Here is a 26,616-nt window from a genome sequence, read left to right as displayed (position 1 = left end):
TCCACTTGCAATTGCATTCATGGAATGGACAGGACACCAGGCGATCCTCACAGAAAGCACCAACAGGACACCAAGAAAGGTCTTACCAGGGGGTTAAAATTGCCTTTTCCATTTAGAAGCCTTTGGAAATAATAGCTTGGGATGGCTGTCATGAAATTTGCACCTGGTGCTTTTTGGTTTTCATGTTTACTGTGTCTAATTTGCCAGATTGCCCATGAATTACAGATTCCACAGCTTCTCTTTTCCTCACCAAAATAAAAGTGAGATGATGAAGAAAATCTGAAAAGCAAGGACAGGCACAGTAAGCAGAATATAATTTAGAATAAGTCTGTGATCTGATGCTGAGGTGATGCTAATGCTATCAAAGAAAGCTGCCTTGTTTCTTTGCCAATGTATTAAAGGTACCAGCTGTTGCTTTAAATCACCAAAACCTACACATATCAGCTGTAAATGTTAAGAAACTGAACTGGGGTAATGAGCAACTTTCAATCTTTGGCCAAAAATAGGCTTTCATCTTTGAGCAATGACAGACTTTTGCAGTGCAGGGTAGGTGGTTTTCAAATTCTCCCAGTAAACTGTTTCTAAAATGGTATTGCAAATTCAGCTGGAGTAAGGATTATTATCAGGATGTAGGGACAGAAGAAAGGTCTGGAGAAAGCTGAATAAGGGTGTGGATAAAACAAATGGCACGTTCCAGAATTTGGGAACAGTTAAATCCTGAAATGATTGTGCTGTGAGAATATTTGCCTGCCTTTTACACAGATAGATCCGATGGAGGTGAGTTATATGTGGCCATGCAGCAAATCAGTGGGACAGTTAGGGCTGGAATTCAACTATTGCTGGCTGCAAAAAGAGAAACACTGTTGACCTACAGGAGTCTAATGACATTTTAATCACAAATGAGGGACAGTTGCTTCTCCATAGGTAGCCATGGCACAGTTCCTAGATTTGGTAATTAATCCAAGGCAGTTTTGATGCATGGTGCTGGAGGGAGCAGCCGTGGCTCCTGGTGCAGTTCCCCTCCTCCCCTTTCATCAGACTGGCTGGGGCTGCTCTGCCTTCCTTTTCTCTTTACACTGCATTCCACTTTTCTGTGTTCCTTCTCCTCTTCTCTACCACCATTTCTTAATGCAATATAACATTAACTGCTATGAGTGCCACAAATTCCAAAATCCAAACACAGGCACAAGAGAAAAGAAGGATTTGTTTGCTAAAAGCAGCTCCAAAACATTTGCTGTAACTCATTTTATTGTCAGCCCTCCTGGACTTTCACATCTTCACTCTCACACCCGAGTAAAAATCAAACATAAAAAGCAGTTTTGCAAGGTTGATAATTTGCTGTAGGCAGTCATAAGCAATAGAAGTACAAAACTAGAATCAAAAATACCCAAGAGAAGCACATTTCAGATTTTTCTCAGTCTGGAACAAAGAAGGAAATTAATATACAGCTTCCTTCCAGCCATTTGGCTTTAATAAAAACTTATGAACTCATAAAAAAAGCTACTACATTTCTGTACACGGTGTTTTGGACAGCAACTAACTTAAGAGATAGCTGACTTATATTTTTAGTAGTTTTGCTTCCCTGGGGCGGCTTCTGCCTCAGTCTACCAGCCTTGGACAAAAAAATGCATCCAGAATGACATCACATATGGAGGAGCAGAGCTGCTAAAGCACAGGCATCGGGTTGGAAGGGGCCAAGTTCAGTGGAACCATATGTCCCCACTGTGATTAGCACTTCCCAGTGAAAAAGATTGAGCATCTGGGAAGAAGGCTCTCCGTTTTGATTAAGGACATTAAAGCTTTCACGGGATTTCTTTTAACAGCAGCGGAATACTCGTGAACCACAATTAAATCTCCTCCCAGTGACTAGTGACTAACTGCAGACGGGATTTTGGATTTCCTTGCATTCAAAGGTTTCTAAGAGCAATTTGAAAGGTAATTGCCTTCCAGTGTTGCTGGCTGGCTCTTATCTGTTGTCCATTTTGGATACCTTACAATGAATGTAATGATATAATCATATTATGTTCGTTTGCTTTAAATATCTTTCAAATGTAAAGGAATTTCTTTAGACAGATTAATTAGATTTATTCCACTCTGATAGCGAAAAAAGAAGGAAAGAACAGAAAAAATAAAGCCTAGTTTCTTGTTATTCCACTGCAGTACTGTAGGGAGGGAAATTTGTCTCAGCTGTGAGCAGCAATACTACTCAGGGAGCCTTCTTACAGAACGCTGGAAGTCATCAGTGTAAGCAGGCAACTTTTGTAATTAACAGATGTGGGAAAAGAGAAATATTACAACTCCAGGACTGAGAAACGAAGAGATAAGCACTGAGACTCTGCTGACTAACCTAACCTTCATCATATCTTATCTATGGAACAGGGTGGAGTGGTAATATTTTCCACACCTTCTACTTTATAGCCTGCTGAAAGAGCATTTGTAAATTGCTTTGAGATCTTTAGGAGATTTGTTACATGTAATAATTATAATCTCCAATCCCACCTACTGTTTCAATCTCATCTGCCCTTACAAATGAACACAGTTTATACCACTTCCCATTCTGCCATAAATGCTTCTCCATACAAATGTTTCCTTTCACCCCAGAGGCATGAGCACTTCAGTGGTGTGTGAAAGAATCATATATAGCTGTGAACTAATGGCATTTTAACATGAAAAGAACCTGGCTATTCATTCTTGTGTTATCATTTAGGACAGTGACAGCCAATTTTCAAATGTTAATTTGAATAACAGCATCCATTCAATTAATACTTTTCATGCTATTGTGCATAACTTCATTCAGAACTGCTGGGTTATGGTGCAATGATGCTTGATCTCATTTGGCTAACGTGTAACTGTGGTTATGGGGTAAGACAGGGCACTGTGAAAAATCCAACTGTTTTCCTGAACAGAGAGACATAAAAGACGCTGTTTCACTTCTGAGAAAGATGCAAAGCAGACAGTCATCACCATTTGTGGTTCTCCTTATGGTACATTCCTTCTTCTTGGTCACCCTCATTGCAACGGCTCTAAAAATGTTGTATTGTTGTTTTGTTTCAAGAGAGGGCAAAGTAAATAGAACAAATTGCACCTGTGTGGGTTGTAGGTGACCTGCTGGGAAGGAGCTCTGCAGAGAAGGACCTGGGGGTTCTGGTGGACAATATGAGCCTGCAGTGTGCCCTCATGGCCAAAAAGGGATCCTGGGGTGCATCAAGAAAAGCATTGACAGGAGGTTGAGGGAGGTGACCCTGCCTTTTTACTCAGCCCTAGTGAGGCACATCTGGAGTGCTGTGTTCAGTTCCAAGCTCAGCAGATGAAGAAAAGCAGGGAACCACTGGAGTGAGTCCAGTGAAGGGCTATGGAGATGGTGAGGGGACTGGGGCATCCCTCTCATGAGAAAACTCTGAGTGAGCTGGGCTCACCCTGGAAAAGAGACAGCTGAGAGGGGACCTCATCCATGTCTGTCAGCATCTGCAGGAAGAGGTCAGGGAATGTACCAGGATCTGCTCATGAGGCCCAGAAATGGGACAAGAGGCAACAGGAGGAACAGATACCCAGGAAGCTCCACCTGAATGGGAGGAAGAACTTCCTTGTGCAGTGATTGAGCACTGGAGCAGACTGCCCAGAGAGGCTGTGGAGAATCCCTCACCGGTGATATCCCAGAACCATCTGGACACAATCCTGTGCCACGTGCTCTGGGATGGCCCTGCTGGAGCTGGGAGGTGGCACCAGATGACCACTGTGGGCCCTTCCAGCCTGACCCATTCCATGATTCCATGAAACAAGAAGGGGTGGAAGAAAGTGAATGGTACTCACAAGTTCATTGTAAGTAGGGTCAGAGCCTCTTGGAGCTGTTCTTGTTTTCCTTCGACTGACCTCATAAGGATCTGGCAGAAGATAAAATTCAGCGTGTGCACTTGGGGCAGAGCCATCTGGGAGGTGCTGGAAAACAAGAAGGTCATAAATATGAGTGTCCATGTTCTAGCAAAGAAAACAAATAAAAAGTACCAAATGAAATCTGTGTTTTTAGCAGACATAAAAACATGTTGCATTTTCAGTATTCAGTATTCCACTGGAGCGCCAGTGGAATAACAAGCATTAGTAGAATTCAGCTTAAAATGGAATCAGGAAAATAAAAAATAAATAACACAAAGACAAGGTAAAAATATCTGTCTTTAATATTTTCATTCTGATGGAAAAAATCCTTAAGCCTCAATCTACTCTAACTCATCTTAATCTGATACAAAGTCTGGCCTTTCCACTTTCCAGAGCAAGGCATAGGAACTGGATTTTAGATGGCAAGCTCCTACTGATTTTAACCCCCAAGTATCTGTGCTGATATTGGGGAGACCGATGGTTTCTAAGGGTGTTTTGTAAAACATATTGCTATAGAAGAGCCAGGAGCATTTCCTGCAGCAATATGGGCAGAACAGGATTCTTACAGCAGCCTTTCTGATCTCGCCCATCACACAGCTGCAATCTCTAATTTTCCAGTTCAGGTTACTGAATGATATTCCAGATATTCCATCTTATACGGCAGCAACTCGAGATCAGAGACAATCTATTAACCAGGCTCAGTCATCAACACCAGCCAGTGCTGGTGGGTGGAGAATTTTTTGATAACTTCTGAGGAGCTGTAAAGTCATTCCTAAAGCAGATTACAATTACTCAGGAAACACATGATATTACTTGAGGCTTCAAAAGAACACACAAGAAACATAAAAATTAAAAACTACGGAGCAAGCACGTGCCATTTAATGCTTGGCTTATAATTAAATACAAACCCTTGTGTTGGTTACACAGTATACAGTCAGAAAGCACAAAATGGAGTGTATCAAAATATCAATAATTTTGATCATATAATCAGCATTTTAGACAGGAAGTTTGCCTGTCAGCACCCAAGCAATGCAGTGACATGATGCAAATGAGAATACAGGCAAAAAGAAGAGAACTTAAAACATTTGGAGCCAATGAACCCAAAGGATTATACAGGCACTTGCATTTATATCTCCTGTTGTAGTTTTACACCTGGCTCAGGATGAAGAAATTTCTCAGATTTTGATTATTCACAGTATGTGTCTGGAAATGTGGGGCTTTCTACAGCATTACCAACATCATATCCCTGGGATAGAAGAAACTGCTGTCTCCTAGCAATAAATAATTTCTCTGTAGGGAAGGAAAACAGTGCTTGTGTGTGTGAACAACCAGTTCTTGCACAACAAACCTCTGGTTTTTGTTATCTGAAGTGATCCTTCAAGGCAAATGATGTGGTCTACTGCAAAGCTGATTCTTGCTACCATTAACATCATACAGCATCAAAGGATGCCCCACTCTGTCGTTCTAATTAGGAACGGCGGAAAGAACAACACGGACTCTCAAAGGAGTCAGAACAGGAGAGAATCTCTAGTTTATTGTTACAGCCATGTTATATAGACTAGTTCGTGAAGAGTACAGAAAGGAAACTCTTATTGGTTAGTAAAGTACTACATTACCATCATTGGTCAGTGGGGTTTACCACCCCCTGACCTTCTCCTGCAAGGAAAACACGGGAACAGACAAACAGCACCTGCAGGCTGTTTTGTGTCTTTGAGGATTGTTTTGAATCCTCCCATGAATTTCCCAGGCTAGCTTCTCAGGCAGGGCTGGCAGGCCATGGGCCTACAGCCTGCTCCAAAGCTAGCCTCCATAACTCACCCTTTCGGCTTAGGAAAAAAAATAAAAAATGTACAGTGTTTGTAACATCCTGCTGGGCCCTTGCAGGAGAGAGAACAAACACGGCACAAGTGGTTTCTTTTGCTAGATATTGGAATGGATATTAATTTGGAATTTTGGTTTATGATGATGTTTAAAGATTGTTTTCCTTGCAAGGATTTGACGGTTGAGTCAAATATCTTTAACTCAGTGAACTAATACAAAACATTGTTAGTCTGTTCAAACTGACAGTCTAACTTGTCAATATAGTAGTTTAAAAGAACACTAAAGTGGTCAGGACTTTGGTGCGGTTCACCCCCTGCAAGGCGGGGGGGAACGCGTGCTGGCCGGGGTCTCGAGCCCCGGCATCGTCTCGCGGGGCGGCTCGGGTTCGCAGGAGAAGAACCTGGCAGCACAAGGCTGGCAGAACCCAGCCCGGCGCCTGTAGCACGGTCCGCGCGCGCGGGCCACGCTGACGGGCGCGGGGGGAGCGACGTTCGCTCCCCGTCCTCCCCGCCGCTTCCCCGCTGGAGCGCGGGTGAGCGCGGGGCAGCGGGGGTGTTGTGCAGGTCCCGCGGCTCCGCACCGACCCTCGCGGCTCGCTCCGCGCGGGGCGCGCACGCGCGGGGGGAGCAGGGGCGTCCGCGCGGGTGCCGCGGTTTCGCGCTGCTTCCGGCGGCACAGAAGAAAGGAGCTCACAGGGCGCGCGCGCGCGAGCGAAAGGGGGGCCTGGCTCTCCCCCCCCCTCCCCCGCCGCTTTTCGGCCGGCACTTTGGATGGGTGTGTGGGGGGGGAATGCTCGCCACGGCTCCGGCCCCGGCTCCAGATCTGGGCTTCGGCTCGGCTTTTAGGGGGTTTTTGCAGCCGACCGGAGCTAGGGGGCCCGGATGGCCGCCCGGCCCGCGGCCGGTGGCGGCGGGCAGCGTCCTGAGTTAGCTTTTTCTTCCTTCTTTTCCACCTTTTCTCTCGTTTTTTTCTCGCCGCTGCTGCTGCCGCTCTGGGGATTTTACCGGTGGCTGCGGTTCTTTTGTGTGCTCGGGCGTCTGCCCTGGCTCCGCGGCGGCGGCGGCGGCGCCCCCCCGCCCCCTGGGCGCGGCGGGGGCTGAAGAGAGGGTTTTTCGCGGCCACACTGGCAGGCACCCGGGGCACCGGCGGAGGCTCCACGGCGGCCGCTGGCAGCAGTGCTCGCAGCGCCTGGGGGTGCGGTGAAGGTAGAGCTGCGCGATTTCTGCTCTTTTGTTGTTTTTCTGCTGGCAAAACTTGCGCGCTGAGCTCCGTGGAGGGCGGGCGCTCAAATTTTTTGGAGAGGGAGATCTCTGCTCTACGGATTGCTTCTGCCCGCTGCTAAAGTTCTCTAAGGGTCCGGGCAGAGCTGAAGGATTGCTACACAGTTCGGTTTCACTGTTTTTAGGCTGGCACTGTTCCAGTGCCTTAAAAATCACTCCCCAAGTTGCTGCTAAGCTGCACGCACTGGTATCTCCCGCAGCCAGCCTAGTCCACAGGTGGTCTCCCACTGACCACCAAATCTCAAGGTTAAACACATCATTCACAGTCACAGCAAACTCTTGCGCTTTCACCCAGTGGAACAAAGCGCATTTATCTTCTTCAGGAATACAGAGTCTCATGCTCAGCAAGGCGTCTTGCCATGCAAAGCTGACAAGTTGCTCGTCAGCTAAATCACAGTTCTCTATTATGAAAACTTTTTTTATCTTGGCGGCTCCGCGAATGCAATTATGCAAACGCTATCGGCTTGGACCCGGGATTTCAAGCTTTGCTTCACTAAGATAGGCCGTTCCAAGCTCGCTCTCCGGCAGGCTCCACTATCCCGTTGGTTAGAAACCAGCTTCCTCTTGGAAAGCCCGGGAGAATTCCACTTTCCCCTCTAGGGGGAACGGCTGGTATTTTTCTCGCTCGCTGCTTACCCTCAGGGGATTAGCAGATGTCTTCACGTCGGTTGCTTTCTGACCTCGGGGGTCGGCTGCACATCACGTCGGGTTATCAGACCTCGGAGGGTCGGTCCGTCATCACGAGGGGTCACCAGATGTCGTTCTAATTAGGAACGGCGGAAAGAACGACACGGACTCTCAAAGGAGTCAGAACAGGAGAGAATCTCTAGTTTATTGTTACAGCCATGTTATATAGACTAGTTCGTGAAGAGTACAGAAAGGAAACTCTTATTGGTTAATAAAGTACTACATTACCATCATTGGTCAGTGGGGTTTACCACCCCCTGACCTTCTCCTGCAAGGAAAACACGGGAATCAGAAAACAGCACCTGCAGGCTGTTTTGTGTCTTTGAGGATTGTTTTGAATCCTCCCATGAATTTCCCAGGCTAGCTTCTCAGGCAGGGCTGGCAGGCCATGGGCCTACAGCCTGCTCCAAAGCTAGCCTCCATACCACTCAAACCATTACATATTGTCAGCACTATGGGAGTGATTAATATTACTATTGCTAAGTTCCCCAAAGCACATCTGATTTAAAATTCCCATGGGATTTAGATAGATGGGATTCAATAGCCAATGTAAGAGAGCCATTAAAGGGCAATGGAACTAAAGGGTATTTTCCAATGTGGCCACATTGTTAATGCAGGATTTATAATTTACACTGTCCACTTGAAAGCCCATCTCTGTTGATTTAGGACTGTACTAAAACTTCAATTGAGGATTACAAGTAACAGTAAACTGAGCATCTCTTAAAAATCAGGAGGGAGAATGAAATGCAGCCCTAAGTCCCAGTCCAAGGAACCAGGATCCTAAGTGCAATCTAGATCTCCACTTCTCAATGAATAGGTAAACATCACTGTAACTTGAAGGTCAACTGATTTTAGTTGTTTCAGACAAAGGAAGGAACCACGCTGAGGTGACAGGCTCCAAAGGTAATGTGGTTTAACAGGACATGGGTGTCCAGAAGTGGATGTGATTAACTGAAAAGGAGTCAGGTAAAACTGTCACTATGCTTTTGAACTGCTCTTTCTCATGTTACCTTGCCTTCAGCCAACTAACCTTCCTCTGTCAGCTGATTCCTCCCAAAATTTAAGGGAGGCACTTTGCAGCAGTGTTTTGGCTGTATGAGATGGACTGAAAACTACTTCCTCACTATCTCTTTGAATGTATTTAAATCTGTGTTCAAAGAGGTGAGTGGGAGGAGAGGGTCAAGAGAGAAAATTAAAAAAGAGAACATTTTAGAGATTCAGACGGGAAAACTCGACGGGGGAGCTGTTGCTCTGGATTATTTCAGAACTAAAATAAAGCCCCTTTTCATGAATAGTAGCAATCAGCAGTCAGACTGTTAGAGGTAATTTGATGTGCAGCCACCTGAATTCCAAGTAGACATTGTAGTTCTGATTATTGGTTTTTTTCTCCCCCACTTTAAAGGTGACATTTCCCCCCTTCCTCCTCCCTTGCTGAGGAAAGGCAAACAGGCTGCTCCAAATCCCACTATTGTCCCAGTTTTCCATCTGCAGAGGCACTGTTATGCCCCCAAACAATCAAAAAAGCTCATATGATGAGTTTATGTCGGTTTCTCTTTTGATTGGCACAAGAGCTGAATTTCTTTTCTTGTGAAAAGCCTGCTTAACCATAGGATTTCTTGAGGCAAGACTTGCAATGGAAAGAGTTGTACTTTGCTAGACACTTCCTAGCAGGAACAAGGAGTGATAGTGGCAGTTTGACTGTAATAGTGCAAAAACAGGGCTTGGATTAACGTGGCAAAAAATCTCTTTTAAAATCATGAGTAGGTGGAATTTGAAGTAAACTGTTTTATTAAGACAACAGACATAGCAGGCAAAAAACCCCCAAGTTTTGGGCAAACGAATCCTCTCCTAGGGTTTCTGAGTTGAGCACTGAAATAAAGGAGAATGGAGAATAAAAGGAAAAATGGAGGAAACATCAGAAATATTTTTCTTACTAAGGATTATGACTTCTGTCATATTACAGTATCACATTTAGTGATCACTTCTAACTCAGTCTGCCCTGGCTTATTTATAAATTTAGGTTAACATGAGGAATACCTGACCAAAACCACAGAATCCCAGATGGGGTCAGGCTGGAAGGGCCCACAGCGGTCATCTGGCCCCACTTCCCTGCTCCAGCAGGGTCATCCCAGAGCATATGGCACAGCATTGCATCCAGATGGTTCTGGAACATCTCCAGTGAGGGATTCTCCACACCCTCTCTGGGCAATCTGTTCCAGACTCTGGTCACCCACACAGGAAAGAAATTCTTCCTCATATTCAGGTGGAACTTTATGGAGGCTAGCTTCAGAGCAGGCTGTAGGCCCATGGCCTGCCAGCCCTGCCTGAGAGCTAGCCTGGGAAATTCATGGGAGGATTTCAAACAATCCTCAAAGACACAAAACAGCCTGCAGGTGCTGTTTTCTGATTCCCGTGTTTTCCTTGCAGGAGAGGGTCAGGGTGGGTGGTAAACCCCACTGACCAATGATGGTAATGTAGTACTTTACTAACCAATAAGAGTTTCCTTTCTGTACTCTTCACGAACTAGTCTATATAACATGGCTGTAACAATAAACTAGAGATTCTCTCCTGTTCTGACTCCTTTGAGAGTCTGTGTCGTTCTTTCCGCTGTTCCCAATTAGAACGACACCTCTGTGTCAGCATCTGTTGCTTTGAGCTCAAATTCTGTGATGCTTTTTCTCACCCCTTCCTGAAGTGTCATCCCAAAGATTTGCACGATGGGTAAGGAGTCATCCACAGGGTTTATGGTGATGTCAAATGTCTGGCTCACCTGGGACAGGAAGAAAAGCTTCCCTTGCTGAATTAAGCTTTCCAAGAGTGTGACTTCACCGCAAGAGCCCAGCAATCCCCAGTTTGGGTGTCTTCATTTCAGCCTTGTCTGAGCTGCTAAGCCGAGATCACTTCTTTATCCCTCCCCACTCATTAATTCTCCCTCTTTCTGTGATATTTATGGACATCCACTTTCCCTCCCTCTCTCATTCTGTTTTGTCCCTCTCCCTCTATGTGCAGCTAGACTTCTTCTCTTTCAGAAAGCAGGAAAAAGGCATTTCTCCAGGGGCTGGCTGTCGTCACTACGCTGTCAGTGCACTGGATCAAAGCTGAGCTCCAGGAGCAGTTGGCAAGCAGCTGAAAACCAGCCACTCAGATCTTGGTGAGCCCACAAGGCAGGTGGCTCCCTGTTGCCTGCACAGGCCTTGCTCCCTCCCTGACCTGAGGGATGTGGGAAATCCCACAGCAGGAGAAGGAGGAACAGCCACACTCAGGCAAAAGTCAGGCTGGGACTGACCTCGTTTGTCCCATCAGACACAGAAAAGGTGAAGGCATCCGTGTGCTTTTCCACGTCACTGGTGTGGATGTACTGGATGCTGCCAGAGGCCAAGTCTGCCTGGCTGAAGGAACTAATTCTTGTCCCTGGAAAATGAACAACAGGGGGGAAATGTTCAGCAGAAAGAGCAAGGCAGGGAAAAACTACAGGAAGCAGGACATATTTAGGCATGAGGACTCTGTTTTGGCTGGTTCTGATCCAAGTCAGGCTGCCCTGTGAACCCTCAGCTGAGCCAGGGATTTAGCTGGCACAGAGCCTCCTAAAATTTCCTTCTCAAAAAGAAGTCCAGGCTTCTTTTCATCTCCTCCTGTTGGGAGTGGGCCTCCAGGGGCAGAGAAGCTAGGAGAAAAACTGTCCATGTAACACTTGGATTGTCACTGCTGGGCAGGACTAACCCAACCGTGGCATCACTGAGGATGAACTGAAGGCCTCCTGGCCTCACAGCAGTTTTCCAAAATGCCTTCCAAGGATCTCTTCTCTCTGCCCTTCCTTACACCCCTCCATTTAGTACCCAGTCCCATTTTCAGCACTGATTTATAGTGACATCTTTACAGCCCATTAGGTGTGACACAGCCACAGAAAGGTACCTGACAAGCATTTTAAAAAACTCTTGAGCGTTTTTAAATCTCTTTGCTGCGTTCAACAGTTTTTACTGCTGTTATCAACCAACATCCTGACAAGAAGTTTGTCACCAATATATCACACTAAATGGCTGCTGACAAGTGCTGGCCACACTACAGCAGACACCAGGATCTGATTTAAATAAATGAGCCACAATGGAATGATCAGCTAATATTTCCTCAGAGCTCATCAGCTGGAAAGGTTTGGGTTCTCTTTTGAACACTTCAGTATTCTCTCCTTAGGTTTAGGTCATTTAAATCATTACAGCTACTTCTCAGTCTGTGACTCTGTAGCCTTATTGGTCCCTCACAGACATGAAAAAGCAGAGAAATCAGAATCATCATCAGATTTTAAATAACAGGAGGAATAAAGCCCTTATTTCAAATCTCCAAAGTACAAGATTCACTGGTTAGTTTGCAATTTAGACAAAGATACTGCAAGTTTTTAATTTACTCTCACAGCAGGGAGTAGTTTGCTTATTATAACATTCATTATTCCTACCCTTTCAACATATTTTTGTGAGAAGATGAGGCAAACCACACACCCAAACTGAGCTGTACAGGGACTGTCTGCATCTTGAAAACACACAGCAGACACTTCCACTTTAATCTCAGGGTGAGAGAATAACGAGAAATCTACAGCTAAGAAGAAATACAACCTTAGATGAGTATAACAAAATCAGAAGAGCGTATTTTATGACACCACAGATTTAGATTAATTCACCAGAGAGAGGCAGCACACTCACACAGTCAGCAGGCACGAAAGGCAGCTCTGAAATTCAGATGACATGTGCAGGACTGACCAACCCCCTTCCCTGAACAACCAGAGTTCATTATCCAGCACAACCATCACACCCCAACATCGCTTCCTGTTAAACTCAGTGGACGGTTCCCTTCCTCTCTCCCTAAGCACAGCTTAGGGAAAGAGGCTGGGCTTCAGGGATCAAGTGACATACTGGCCAAGAGGAGGACAGAAAGCACCAAGGAGGACAGTCTGTGCACCAAGATGAGCTGCTTCCAAGGACATTAAGGGATGGATTCTTTGCTGTTCACAGCAAAGGCCAAAGGTTTTCCTGTGAGAAAAGGAAAACCTACTGCAGAAGCAGCAGTAGGGCCAGAAACTGGCCCAGAGGCTGAATAAATCCTAAACTGGGATTATTGGGCTGCTCTGCCTCCACTCACCTTATTCCCCAACCCTCTGGGCTCATTGATTTCTAACAGGAATTGGAATTGTGTGTCGCTGCCTCTGGGCACGTTTTTCCTACAATGAATGTTCAGGGCTCAAAAGCCTCCAGCATTTTGCTGCTGTGAGGGCCCAACACCTCCCAGCTCACCTGGGGAAGCCACGTGCTCCAGATGCCCCAGCTGTGGCTGCTGGGTGACCTTGAACTGGAGCTGGGAGGCTTCGCTGTCCTGGTCAGTGGCCGAGAGCTGGAGGGTTCTGATTGTCTTTGCCGAGTTCTCATCCAACACCAGCCCCTTGTTAGTGATGATAGAGGGGGGAGATCTGTCCTCTGGAAGGGTTAAACACAAAGCTGAGTTAGGAGATGCTTCTTCCCGTGGGTACTTGGGTAGGAAAACAAAACACAAGCACAAATGTTTTGATAAGTCCAAAACAGGAACTTTAGGCCTTGCCATTGATCAGGGTTGATAACATTATGTCTTACAGACCATCTAAACAAAATGTGAAAGATATTAAGGGTAATTTTTCTACCTTTTTACTGAGTTTGTCAGAAGCCAAAGAATGAACCCTTACATCTTCAAAATCTCCCTGTGCCCCTCACTTCAAAGGCCTTGGAATTGACGGCGCATCAAAACCGAGTCTCAAGAATTACATTTCACCTTGCAGTACATGTGGGATGGAATCTGGGAGCAGCCCTGCGCGCTGCAGCAAAGAAAGCAAAACTGCTTTTAACCTATGACATGGATGTAAAAAACCTGGTCCATCAGTTTGTTGCCATCTGCATCCCTCACATCAAAGGTGAAGGGGAAGTTTCCACCAGGATCCCTTTCCTGTGGCTGTACACCACATGCCCTGGAGAGAGGGACAGCAGAAAAGAGATGCTTCATTACAGGCTGCAGCTTCAAATTCTTACTTTGGAAGCAGGCTGGCCCCATCAGCTGAGGCACCTGGGCCTTGACAGAGCTCCAGAATTTGGGTTTCATTACTTTCTCTCTTTATTCTTTTTCTCCTGCTGAGAGAGCTGTTTTAACATCTGTTTAATGATACATGGTTCTGCTCTAATCTGACAGCTCTTACTTCTTTCCCTCCCTCTCTCATAAAGAATCACAGAATCATGGAATATCTCAAACTGGAAGGGACCCATAAGGATCATCAGGTCCAACTCCCTACTCCTCACGGCACTACCTAAACCAGCCTTTGTTTATACACTTGCTGTGACTGCCTAAAACCCTGCACCCACCTTCGTTTATATCGGCCTGGGTGAAACTTTGGAGGGGTCCTTTGGCAGAGATCTGGACTGGACTATCAGCTGTGGTCAGCTGCAGCTGACCCCTGCTGGGGTCCCTCCTCAGGACAAATCTGATGGCCGTGTCCCCTGAATGAGCAGCAGCTGCCTTCAGGTGCTGAGCTGTGAGCCAAGCTGTGGAGCCTACACCAAAGAAAGCAAACCCCACCAGCAGCTCCAGCCAGCCCAGCGAAGCAACTGGTTTAGGCTGGACCATCCAGCAGCACCAAGCAATGCCTCTCTCCTCCCTGGCCCCTTACCAGCTGGGAGCTGCAGTTCCCTGCTGACAGCTACCGTGGGGGGCTGCTTCCTCAGCAGCTCCATGGAGAATTCCAGCCTCCCCGCCTGCGTTTAGAGCCCATCCGTGAGGGAGAAGCCAAACTCGTCCGTCTGTGCTGCGGCACCGCTCCGAGTGTAAACGATCAGCTCATCCAGAAAGTCCTGGTAGGTGAAGGAGGAGCCTCTGGACAGCACTTGTCCCTGCTCCAGGGCCTCTGCCACGCTCTGCCTTCTGCGGAGCTGGCCTGGCAAACAACGGAGGGATCAGCACAGCCTGCGGGGGACGGAGCCTTCGCCTGACACCCTGCCTGGCTCGGGTGCTGCACCTGCCAGCAGGGAGCAGGGAACACAGCGGGGAACTTCCCAGGGAAGCACAGGCACTGCCCCCTTCTGCTCTCCAGCAAAGAGCCAGGGACAGCTCGCCGAGAACAGGGCTGTCCTGCTCCAAACTGTGCTTTGTCCCACGTGCCAGGGGCTCTTACACATGTGCACAGCAAAGACAGACAGACACCGACACAGAAAGACTCCCTGTCCCTCACTCCCTGGCCTGTCAGGACATACCATGCTCAGGACTTTGGCTCACCACGATGACCAGCTCACTGCTGCTGGTGTCCAAGTCCTGCAGGCTGAGGGAGGCGTTGGTAACAACCACGGCTGAGCCCTCCTGCAGGCGGACAGGCTCCAGCGCCATCTTCGGGGGCTCGTCGTTCTGCCGCTGCACAAAGGCACACAGCCAGAAAAAGGAAAATGAGCACAGGGAGAGACCCACACGAATGGAACACAGGCTCTCAAATGACAGCAGTGGTGCTGGCACCACCAGCCCCTCCAAATCTATCCAGCATCATGGCTGCTTCCAAGAGGGAGGAGACAGCAGAGCAATAAGCCCTGGTGAACAGGCTGCAGTGCACAGCTCTCCTTGGGGAGCAGACCTAAATTATGTGCCTGTGCTAGGGGAAGGAACCTCCCTTTAATCTCCCTCCCACGTATGAAAAAGGAAGGAGTAAAGCTTGCCCTTGGAAGTGTTTGTGTGAGAGGAGAGGGCTCTGGCACCTGGCATACCTGGATTGTGATGCTGATGCTCTGCACCTCTGACCGGCTGAAGCCATCACTCACATTGAAGCGGAAAACATCACCTGTGGGCTCAATGCTTTCATGGACAGTCTGGAAGTAGTAAATGCTGTTCTCCAGGACATCTTGAAGGGAAAAGGAGGCATCTGTGGTCCCTGTAGACTCACTCCGTGGGCCAAAGCTCTCGTCTGCAAACCAGAATTTCGCTGGTGAAAGGATGCTCAAGTGGCTGATAAACTCAACATAAACCCAGCAGGATGAGGGGAAGAAAGGCACATTGTGAAGGCTGCAGAAGGAGGGAGGTTCCTTTCTACAACTTGACTTCCCACATCTTGTGGCCTTTGAGGGAAGCAACATGTGCTGTGTTAGAGTGGGCACTGGGGAAGCCGCAGTTTTAGAGGCAGCACGAGTGATCCCCTCCGTGGCATGTGACAGATGTGTTCCTCTTAGGAGCACAAACAGCCAGAAGGAAGAAGGCAGAGCCAAGCAGTTTAACTGTCCTGGTGTTTTCGATGTAGCCATACACAGGCAGAGTGACCACAGTGACCCTCAGGTCCTCCCTGGCAGCAGTATCATCATCAGCAGTCAAGTGGCGATGAGCCAGCAGCAGGACCCTGCCTCCCTCATCCACCTGCAAAGCAACAGCAGACAACACAAATCCTTACTGAATGAGGCTGACTCCCTGGAAGAGGCTTGTCCGGGCTCTGGAGCGCTGTCCCATCCTCCCCTAGGTCTGTGAATCGGGAATTCAGCAGGGAGGAGGGGTGGGATGGGAAGAACAAAGCCTGCCTGGCCTCCAAGAGGAACCTGTGAGCTCTTTATCAAGGCAGGAAGGGAACAGGCAGAGTCATAGTGATCTCTCAGAAGGCAAGACCTGCACATTTCTTGTTGTGGAGAGTCTTTGGAAGGCAAAGGAGGGGGAATGCAAAGCTGGAAAGGAGGGAGATGACTTCCGAAGGCTTTGGTAAGGACTGTGAAATGCTCTGTGTCAGTCCAAAGCACCAGGTGTCTCCAGACTTGTCTTCTGCTCATCTCTTGCACACACACTGGTGAAATCAGGGGTGAAACATTCAGTAGGGATAAATCTGACTTGCTCCACTGATACCAAGAAGGGACAAGCTAGGGACAAGCAGCTCCTGACTAGAACAGACGTTAACAGATGAAGTTCAGGGATGCAGATGGACTGTCAGCCTCCTCTGGCCTCCAAGAGATTTGTTCACCCTTTGCACGGCACTACGTTTTATTCAGTGATTCCCCCCCAGTCCAGGAAAACTGTTCAGCTGCTCCCATCTCAGCCATTCCTGTCCCTGTGCCCATCCCCAGGGTCCTGGGCAGCCACTCACAGTGACGTGGTCGGCGAAGGCGATGAGTGCGGGCGGTGCCAGGGCTGATGTGATGGTGATGGTGAACATCTGCCTGTCCAGCCGGTTGTTGTCTGCATCCAGCACAGAGAAGTGGAAGATGTCGGTAACGGGCTGGTTGCTGGTCTCAAACGTGGTGGAGTAGCTGTGGGATCAGGAGACAGGGAGTCAGGGAGTCTCCCTGACCCCCAGGCAGATGCATCCCATCCCTGCAGTTAGAAGTGAGTGCAATCCTCTTGGAAGAGAGGCGGTGTCTCAGTTCCCAACCTGTTGGGAAGGTAGAATTAGAAAGAAATTATAAATATGACTCTGTAGCCAGAAAGGCTAAGGAAGAAATACAAATGATAGCACGGTTTGAATAATTCAAAGAATCCAGGCTGGTATGCCAGAACACATTCTTTCCTGCAATAAAACCAAGCTGAGATCCCTCTTCCCAGCCTTATAAGGAAAGGTCTGAAGGACCCTGAGATAACTAAAAATATGCAAAAATAGTGATTTCTATAGGTTGCACACAAATGTTACTGTATTAGTATACTTAGAAAGATTGGTTAGTAAAGGAATAGAATATTCATATGTATAGGTTATATAAGTAATTGTAAAAGAGAATTCGCTCTCTTAGCTCTTGGTCTCTCTTCATTCTCTTGGTTCTCTTAGCTCTTGGTCTCTCTTGCTACTCTCTTACTACACTTCTCTTGGTCTCTCTCTTGCTACTCTTTTTCCCGGCTCTCTCACTTCTGTTCTGTTACTCTCTTTCTTAGCAATCTTAAGTCTTAAACTCATGTATTCATATTTTACCCTCTTTTGTATTGTTCCCTCCAAGCCCACTTTGAGCTCTATCTGCTGGCTCATAGCAGGTTCCTTCTCTCTCTATCCCACGCCCTGAAATAAACTTCTAACACCTAACTCGACTATAGAGGTCTTTGCCGTGTCTCAGACTGTCCCCAGAAAGCGTCTCTTACACCAACCCTCCTTCAAATTCATTCCCTGAATTCTTTTAAGTAGCCCAGAGATCCCTGGGGAAAAGCCCACTGAGAGTTTTTAACTGGTGTGGCTTGAAGGAGCACAGTGCTCCTTGCTACCTGATCCTCTGGCTCTTGATGTCTTCCATGGTGAAATTATAACCCTTGGAAAGCTCTTCACTGTGGGAGCCTGACATCCTTAGGAGGGTTCCATAGGCTGGCAGACATATCAACTGGATTCTGATCTCTGAGTCAGGAGAATTGTTGTCCTAAGCATGAAGAAGCAAACCAAATCAAAACAGGGCAAAAATAGCCATTGCTTTGTTCCACTAAAAGTGGAAGGAAAAAGTATTTTATAGGGAATTATACCTGCCTAGCTGGGTCAGACCCACAGATGAATATTAAATGAAGCTCTACTGATGAGAAGAGTCAAGAGGGTTGACTATGGAGGCTAGCTTTGGAGCAAGCTGCAGGCCCCATGGCCTGCCAGCCCTGCCTGAGAGCTAGCCTGGGAAATTCATGGGAGTATTCCAAACAATCCTCAAAGACAGAAAACAGCCTGCAGGTGCTGTTTGTCTGTTCCCGTGTTTTCCTTACAGGAGAAGGTCAGGGGGTGGTGAACCCCACTGACCAATGATGGTAATGTAGCACTTTACTAACCAATAAGAGTTTCCTTTCTGTACTTTCCACAAACTAGTCTATATAACATGGCTGTAGCAATAAACTAGGGATTCTCTCTTGTTCTGACTCCCTTGAGAGTCGTATCGTTCTTTCCCGCCGTTCCCAATTAGAACGACAGTTGACATTTTCAAAACACATCATAAAACGTATTTTCATTTTCTCTCAGCTCAGAAAGGCTTTCTCTATGTCCTTGTATCACACGAACACAGTCTCCCAGACATAAACCTGGTATTTTCATTTCCCAAGTACTTCAAACTGAACTAAAAGCTGATTTTGTCTCTTTTCAACCACATTAAGTACAACCACACTACGGTATCATAACTCAGACGTCATCTTTCTTAGAAGAGTTTTGTTAGGTGGTTGAAAAATAAGACCCAGAGCAGAAATCAACACATCCTGAGCAAATGGGTCAGGAGTGAAATCCTCTTTTCCCTAGCTGTCCTCTTGCTCAGATTAAACCTGAGCAGCTCCCTTGTCAGCCTTCGTCCTTAAGAGGAGGACAGGACAGATCCCTTGAAAAAAAATAAAATTCCTCATCATCTCTCTGACAGCCAGCTTCTTTCAGCTCAGATCTTTCCAGCCTCACACCTGTACTGCCATCTCTCCTCCCTCAGGAGGTTGCTAAATCATCGGCAAGGAGTACAGAGCTTTCTTGGGAAGGTCACCAGCAGGATAACTCTTGCACAGCACACAAGCCCTGGGACCGAGTTACCAAGATGCTGCAACAGCATCTTGGGGTTGTTAAATCCTTCCCCCTTCAAACCTGCCCAGAAAAAGAACCAGGCAATTCTGGAAGGTGGGTGAGGGGGCTGAAATTTTCAAGGGATTAACGCTGAGCAAATCCATGTGCTTTATTAGTCTGTTTGATAGAAAAATCTCGGATGAACTAGGTTCTCATGTTTAGCATGGCAGTTCACCTCTGTTACAGTCAAATGGGGATAACCTTAAACCCCTGTGGGATGAGTGTGTTATCCCCTTCTTGGCAGCAGTCAGAACTTGAGCTCTCCACCCAGAATCCACACTGACAGCAGAGAGGTGTGTGTGGGATAAGGAAAGGGGGGCTGGCAGCATTCCCTGGGTTTAGGAACAGATGAAAACCCACCGTGTAAGCGAGGTGCTGTCAGAAGAGGGTCACAGAGGTTTTGCTGGCCACAGTGACGGCCAACAAGCAGCCCGGAGCCAGCTGTGGGCCGTGGGTGTCCAGCTCACCAAGTGGAACTCGGACAGCTGGGAAGCAAAGTGGGCGTCAAAAGGCACATCGTGGAAATACTTATCCCTCACTTCTGGCTGGTTTCGGTCCTGGAAAGTCAGAGAAGTGGCGTGAGGGATGCTGTCTGCTTTCCCAAGGGAGGCTGGAAGCCAGAGCCCCACCAAACCCCTGTGTCAGGGATCTAGTCTGAATGCTCCATCTCCACACCTACACGTGGGCACCGATTCAGGAACACACTCAAAGGGTGGGGAAAAACCGATCTGGTGTTCACAGCTTGCAGCAGCACAAAACATCCCCCACGGGCTCCCTTCCTCATCCCTTTGCAGCCACCACCTGCTGGCTGCCAGAGCAAACCCCAAATGGGAAGAAGCAGGAGCAGAGCACTCACCAGGAGGAGGAATCGGTGTTTCAGGTACTTGTTGGGCTGGATGCAGCCGTACCGGGGCCCCTCGTTGTAGACGGTACCCGTGGGGTCGAGGAAGGGCACGTAGCCATCCCTGCCTGTGCACAGGTTGACCTTCTCCAGCTGCAGCTTGTAAGCAGCGTTGAGGTTTTGTTCCGGGTGCCAGAGCACGTGCCCGTACAGGATCTGCCCTGGGGAGGTCGGGACAAAGAGGGGCGGGTGAAATTTCCCAAGCAGGAAAACGCTGCTAGAGCCAAGTGTCCGTGTTCAGAAGGGTTTGGGTTGTTTGGGAAGGGCTTGGTGGGTGGGAGTGACAAAACGCGGTGCCAGAGCACGCTGTTCTTTCACAGGGCTGTAAGATGTCAATTACTGCTGTAGAAGAGGCAAAGCTACATCTGGGTTTTGCCCTTTCCTCTCCAGGGAATGGAAGCTGTGAAAGCAGAAACGCTGGGCACAAGCAGAAGAGGAGAGGTAAATCCTACCCTTGGAAAAAGTCCCCTTGTAATCCATTTCTGCCAGAGACCTTTCCGATTTGGTGGGGTCCATTAGAAAAACCTTCTCGTCGTTACAGATCTGAAACTCTGTGTTCAGGGAGTAAACAACTGGAACTGGGCGGCTTGTCTGCTGGAAGGTGATCAGGATCAAAAACCTGCAATTGGGACAAGGAAGGAAACAAAGGGGAGATGAGGTCTGGACAGGTGTGCACCCCAAAGGGGCCGAGCCTGCCCTCCTGCCCTCTTACCGCTCGGGAGCGTGAGCCGTGCAGGGCAGGGGCTTGGCTCCAGGCTCTGCCCACGGCTGCGTGGGCTGCACCGTGCAGGGGATCAGGAACATGGTGTATTCTCCAGAGTAATCCTTCCTGGGAACAGACAGGAGACCCTGCAGCCACCAAGCAGAGCTCAAAGCTCTTCACCCAGGGCAGCACCTCTCCCTTGCCCCAGCAATGTCATCCGGCAGTCCCCGAGGGCCAAGTGTGACTCTGGGATCAGTCTATCCACAGGCTTCACCGCTGGAAAAATTCCTTTCCAAGAGGCTGAGCTGATTTTTCTCTCAGTACAGCAGTGCTCCAGCTCTAACCAAGCTCCTGAGCATTCCGTGCTATTGCTGGTGTGGCTGCTGGAGGGGTGCCAGGGAGAACGTGGTGCTGTGGGGGAAGCTGCTGGAGGGGACTGCACCCCCAGCCCTCACCTGTTGTAGGAGCTGGTTGCTCTCCAGAGCTGGTAGGGAGAATCAAAAGTCTGAGCACTCCACAGCAGCTGCAGGTCAAATTCGATGCCTCCCAGGTGCTCTGGAGTTCTCAAAGAGGACCTGACATCTGGCAGGCTGTGGTGCTCCGTGACAAACAGCGCTGGGGGAGGACAAGGAGGTGACGGGAGGCAGAGCGCGGAGAGGCCCCAGCTCGCAGGGGCAGAGGGGCTCCCGGCAGGGACAGGGACTCGTTCCGCTGCCTGTGCCGTCAGAGCAGAGCTCTGTGTGACCCTGCTCTGTGTCCCTGCCAGGATCACTGCCCTCACCTCTGAACTTGGCCTGCGTCCTGAACTCGCTGACCAGCTGTCCGTCCTCGCGGGTGTAGATGGGGATTATCTGCAGGCGGGCCAAGAGCACGCTGTCCGTCTGGATCCCTGCAAGGACAGCGCCACTGGGAGCCCACACAGCACCTTCGCTCTCCTCTGCTGGGCTCTGCCAGCCCCAGAAGCGTTTGGGACACCTCCACAAGGCAGGGTTCAGTTGGGATCACCCTCCAGTGAGCCAGCTGCACGCTCCCTCTGCCAGCTATCGGCTGCCTAAGCCCCCCGCAAGCACAGAGGAAGGCAATATTCCGAGTTCCCCGCTCCCTCAGGACTCTGGGGGCAGTGCAGGAACTAAGGGGAAAACATGAAGGAAGCACTTCTTCCGTAGCCCTTGGAGTGCCTCAGGCTCACCTGTCCTCCAGAGAACGGTGTCGTAGAAGAAGGAGAACTCCATCTCGGTGCGGTGCTCCAGGGAAGCCCAGCCCCTCGGTGCCGTCACACAGATGTAGGACACGGAGAGAGGGACGTGGACTGTCAGGAAGGACTGGGCAGAGTCCCTTACCTGGCAATAAAACCCCAAAAAGGGGGTTATGCACCTTCCAGTGAAGTCAGAGGTGACTCTGGACGTTCTTTACGTGCAGGCACCTCAGACAAACCTGCATTGTAATCCAGGGGCAGCGCTAAGGCTCCCTGGGACCACCGGACAAAGGAACTCTGGGCACAATTTCACCTCAAAAGCCCCCTGATTTCCAAGGCTGTGAATTAAAAATGAGCAATTCTGCTTGCTCAGGCCTCCCAGAGCTCTCCATTTATTATCTGCAGAGTGCAGCTGTACTTTGTACGCCCTGGAGAATTCGGGGAGATGTTCCAGCCTGGCTGGGGCCAGGCTCCACATGCTCCACTGGGCAGTTTCTCCGGCCAAGCGGCTCCTCTGGGTTTGTGCAAACAATTGGAGCTATAAAAGGAAACTTCATGAACTAGTCCAGGCTGGCAGGAATTAAGAGAGGTGTTGCTGGTCCAAGCAATGTGGGCTGGGAATTTAATGGGAGAGCTTGGGGGAGAGGGAGTGGGCTGCAGAGGGATAATGCAGCCAGGAGAGGACAGTGAGATACCCCAAATAGGGAAAGCCATTCGTTTCTAGAGGAACATTTTTGGCTTTTGGTCTCTTAATTAGGAAATGAGCTAAAATATCCCATGTTGTGGAGCATGAACTGAGCTGCCTCTGCTCTGTCCTCTGCTCATTTCTATTGGCCGAGAACACAGCCAAAATTATAAAAGAGAGCCCAGCTGAGAACGTTTTGTATTTCCAGTGTGGCCCTACATTAAAAAAAACCAGTATTTTCCTGGCACTCTGAAGATTTAGAGAATAAAATAAATGGAAAACGAATGAAATGGAAAATAAATGAAATAAATGCACACAGCGCTGTTTTCTTCCAGGTTAGAGGGGGGGAAAAGCCACGCTCCACCTGTGCAGGGCAGAGCAGCAGCTCCACGCAACGCAGAGCTGTGCCTGAGAACTGAGAGAGATCTGGGATACCTGGAGAGCTCTGGATGGGCCTCTCACCTGGAAGTCAGCGGTGACAGAGCCCCCACAGACATCAATTAACTCGGTCATGTCGTAATAAGCGTCGAAGGTCCAGATGCAGCTCTTGAGGCTGAGGTGCTGGTACAGCTGGATGCTCTTGGGCTCCCTCACCGCGGGCTCCAGCTGCTAGGGGCGGTCGTAGCCCGGGCCCAGCACGAAGCTGTCCTGGGTCACCTCGCCCAGGAACCCTGCCTCTGAGAGAGAGAAGTCAGGACATTGATCCCTCCCCATTTGAAACAGCCCCAGGCCAAGAATGGAGGCCTTGCTTCACTCTTGAATCAACGGGAGCTCCTCTCCCTTCATTATCCTGGAGGTCAAACTGGACATACTCAGGTCTTCACAGGGGAAAATCTAACAGGAATGGCATCCTAAAAAACCAAACCTAGGGACCTGCTGATTCAAGGCTGAAGTGAACCTTTAAGAAATGAGGAACAGGTTGAGTATGGAATTATCAGAGCGCAGCACAACTTGCTGCCTGTTGGGGAGGGTGAAACAGGGAAACCTTATGAATGTGATGGTTTGGCAGAAGATCCTGAAAAAAGAAGGCTAGAATCGAAGTAGAAATGAAAGCCTGCTTTGAGTCATAAGATACAGAGTACTGGTTACTATATGACCAAAGAACAATAGCCTAGCCAGCTAAAGGAGAATCCCTGCTGATAAAACAATGTCCTTCTGCTGACAGAAAGCCCAAAGGTCAAGAAGCAAGGGAAGAACTTGTAAAGCTTGTAGAGCCTCAAATGCAACACTGTATGTAAAATCTTTAGTGGGTGTATCTCATAGTGATTGGTTACTGGGAATTAGATTGTTCACTATAGAAAAAGATATATTGGATTGTAACAAGAACTTTGCTCCCTTAGCTTTTCTCTCTTAAACCTCTCTCTTAGCTTTTCTCTCTTACCTCTTAACCTCTCTCGTACCTCTTGGCTCTTCTCTCTTACCCCTTTACTCCTCTCTCAGCTCCCCTCTCCCCCTCTCTTACCTCTTCCACTCTTTCCCTCTCTTACTCTTACCCTCTTGGTTTTTCCCCTCTTACCCCTCTCTTGTCTTCCCCGTCTCTCCTGAGCCTCCCTGGTTTTCCCCCGCTCTCCCTCTGTTGCTCTTACTCCCTCCTTCCCCTTTTCCATCCTCTCCTCTCCTGCTCTCCCCGCTCTCTCCCTCCTCCCCCGGACCACGTGGACGCCGAGGCTGGTGGCGGACACAGCTCTCCCCTCTCTTTACCCATATAATAAACTGCACATACCTGAACAGCTTGACCCTGGAGAATTCTGCCACTGCGAGCGAGCGTTTTACACAGCAATATCTAAGCAATGATTTCTAAACATTTATCCAAGCTTAAACAGCTTATTCCTAATTATCACCACCTTTATAACCAGCACTCGACTGCCCCTGCAATACACAGGCACAGGGAGGACACTGCAGTTATTGACACAACAGAACAAGTAACACACCAAATGAAACACCCAGCGCTACACCTCACTTCTGGAAACAAAACCTGGGCGCACACTTTAGTGTGCAAAACCCCTGTAAGAATAAAACCTGCTTTAAATATCTTAGGCATCGAGCCACACACACGCCTATGAAATTCAGCGCAGCAGTGACAAAAAAAGGAATTATTTCCTTAACCTGTGAATAATCACCTCTAAGATTCTGTGATGCAGTTGCCACTGCACACAGCCACAAGCAGCCTTTTTATTAACAGGCAAAAGAACAAAGGCAATCCCAATTTCTCCCTTCTTGTCTGCAAAGAAACAGAGAAGGGAGAGATGCTTCTCAGAGGAGCATGGTAAAAAGACACGTGGTGTAGAATATGGAACAGCTGATGGTTCAGCATCTCTTCCACTGCAAGATCTAGGGGATATCTGATGATACCTTGGAGGCAGGAGTCACAAAAGCTGCTGGAGAGGGAATATAAAGGAGCTCAAGGCTATCTGCTCTTAGGTTTTAGCACTGTGACCTTTACCTTAACTTACATTTAAGTGTTTCTTACAGTGTAAATCCCTTTTGTTTTGATTTTAACAGAGTACAAGAATTCAGTGATGAAGCAACAGTGGCATACAGCCTTTAATTTCCCCTGGTCTTCTCACCCAGCAATGAGGTCTCACAACAACAATACAACAATAAATAGTTATAGAAGGTAACTCACTGTGCTGAAGAGTCCTTCAGAAGGATGGGAGCCACAATTGAGGCAGATCCTTGGACAGACAAGCCAGAGGTGTTTAGGCCTTGTGTTTCCTTGTTACCACAGAACCAGCCCCTAAAAGGGAACACAAAGTTCATACGCTTGTATTTGAAATTAACACCACATAAAGAACAAAACATCCTAAAAAAGCTACATATCATACAAATAATCCAGCTAGCTTCTTTATGCTGCTTTTCTGTGGAGCAACAACTTTACAGAAGTAGATCTTGTTCTATCAATACAATGTTTTATCATTGATGGGCTTGTTAAAATCAGAGTGAACTCCAAGCACCCAGATATTCACAGCAGGCAAACATCTCTCTGAATACAACTGAAAAGGCCAGAAGGGCTGCTCCATGTTACCTGTAATAGCCATGTTTGTCTCTGGAGTACATCAGGTGATCAATGCATGGCCTTTCATCTATTTTTTTTCCCCCTGTGTTCCTCCTTTCCATCCTTCTGCGTAGCCTTGTAGCAGATAAATCTGTTCAATAAAGGGCCCACCTGACTCTGAGCAGAAGGCAAAGCAGAGGATTTGTCAGCATGAAAACCCACACTGCAAAGATGAACGGGCATCAGTGGCAGTTAAAAATCTGCTAGAAATGCTAATATACTAATATACACTACCCTCTTCCCTGATTTCCATATAAAAAAGGAAAGGAAGTTGTGTGTGAGCCAGAAAAGCTAAAAGGCTCGGGCAATGTGCTCACCTGCCATCCCACACAGCTGGGTGTGACTTAATGCACCAAACACCAGGGAATCGTTGCCAGCTGGGCGATGGACACCACGAAGCACACAGGTTTTCAGTGCTGGCAGCAGCTGCAATGGGAGGATTGCCTCTGAGAAACTTACCAAAACAATGAAAATTAAAAAAAAAACCAAAAACATCTATGTTCACCACACGTTTAAATTTATATACTATATTAATTTATATATAACATGTCATATATAAAGTATCAAAATATATTATTTTAACATGTATATATATATATTATCATATATTAAACATATTATATACATTTTAATTATATACATTTGTTATATATATAATACATGTATTACATAAATATATATTATATATATATAAAATATAAATCTGTTTGTATATATTGGCATTACTTCTATTTCTTTACTTTTCTAGTTGAACATATGTCTATATCTTTATATATTTAATATACATTCCTATGTCTTTATTTTTGTAGTATTTATTTAAAAGCCCCGAAGCGAACCTAATAAAAACCAAACAGTCCCTTTATCTTAAACGGTATTTAAAAATATTTTAATATATATTTTTTATCATATTTATATG

The 26,616-nt window shown here is 47.6% G+C and overlaps 2 protein-coding genes across 9 annotated transcripts; both read right to left on the bottom strand.

The window, feature by feature from the left end:
• Positions 1 to 3,624: 3,624 nt before the first annotated feature.
• LOC131586148 (extracellular matrix organizing protein FRAS1-like) lies at positions 3,625 to 26,011 on the bottom strand. Of its 7 annotated transcripts, none has more exons than XM_058852968.1 (6): positions 14,912 to 15,400; positions 14,332 to 14,595; positions 14,027 to 14,215; positions 12,938 to 13,117; positions 10,945 to 11,069; positions 3,625 to 3,936 (listed from the first exon to the last, which is right to left on the bottom strand). In XM_058852968.1, exons 2-6 carry the CDS (start codon positions 14,393 to 14,395, stop codon positions 3,640 to 3,642), a joined length of 855 nt encoding a protein of 284 aa, XP_058708951.1. In that variant the 5' UTR covers positions 14,396 to 14,595; positions 14,912 to 15,400; the 3' UTR covers positions 3,625 to 3,639. The 7 variants fall into 7 exon arrangements, with proteins under 7 accessions (XP_058708951.1, XP_058708953.1, XP_058708957.1 ...); XM_058852970.1 differs by having other exon boundaries at positions 14,027 to 14,161; XM_058852971.1 differs by lacking the exon at positions 3,625 to 3,936 and adding an exon at positions 10,230 to 10,428.
• On the bottom strand, positions 16,931 to 24,132 carry LOC131586147 (extracellular matrix organizing protein FRAS1-like). 2 transcript variants are annotated; one of them, XM_058852965.1, is made up of 9 exons: positions 23,108 to 24,132; positions 21,955 to 22,105; positions 21,547 to 21,654; positions 21,221 to 21,380; positions 20,775 to 20,891; positions 20,515 to 20,681; positions 20,018 to 20,223; positions 19,522 to 19,718; positions 16,931 to 17,046 (listed from the first exon to the last, which is right to left on the bottom strand). In XM_058852965.1, the coding sequence occupies exons 1-8, from the start codon at positions 23,156 to 23,158 to the stop codon at positions 19,551 to 19,553; spliced, it is 1,128 nt and encodes a 375-aa protein (XP_058708948.1). In that variant the 5' UTR covers positions 23,159 to 24,132; the 3' UTR covers positions 16,931 to 17,046; positions 19,522 to 19,550. The 2 variants fall into 2 exon arrangements, with proteins under 2 accessions (XP_058708948.1, XP_058708949.1); XM_058852966.1 differs by lacking the exon at positions 16,931 to 17,046 and having other exon boundaries at positions 19,594 to 19,718; positions 20,556 to 20,681; positions 23,108 to 23,329.
• Positions 26,012 to 26,616: the final 605 nt, after the last annotated feature.

Source organism: Poecile atricapillus, chromosome 18 (genome assembly GCF_030490865.1).
Source record: "Poecile atricapillus isolate bPoeAtr1 chromosome 18, bPoeAtr1.hap1, whole genome shotgun sequence".
NCBI lineage: Eukaryota > Metazoa > Chordata > Aves > Passeriformes > Paridae > Poecile > Poecile atricapillus.
The sequence above is the reverse complement of the archived record's forward strand: the minus strand, read 5'-3'. Positions and strand labels throughout refer to the sequence as shown.

Bases quoted from the DNA above. Each gene is read 5' to 3' on its own strand.
- LOC131586148 (XM_058852968.1), bottom strand. From the start codon at position 14,395: ATGGAGCTGCTGAGGAAGCAGCCCCCCACGGTAGCTGTCAGCAGGGAA. The intron at 14,216-14,331 runs GTAAGGGGCCAG...TCTTTGGTGTAG, and splicing joins GGAACTGCAGCTCCCAGCTG to GCTCCACAGCTTGGCTCACA. The intron at 13,118-14,026 runs GTGGGTGCAGGG...TAACCCTTCCAG, and splicing joins CCAGGCCGATATAAACGAAG to AGGACAGATCTCCCCCCTCT.
- LOC131586147 (XM_058852965.1), bottom strand. From the start codon at position 23,158: ATGACCGAGTTAATTGATGTCTGTGGGGGCTCTGTCACCGCTGACTTC. The intron at 21,655-21,954 runs GTGAGCCTGAGG...CTGTCCTTGCAG, and splicing joins CACCGTTCTCTGGAGGACAG to GGATCCAGACGGACAGCGTG. The intron at 20,224-20,514 runs GTAGGATTTACC...CGACCTCCCCAG, and splicing joins CAAGGGGACTTTTTCCAAGG to GGCAGATCCTGTACGGGCAC.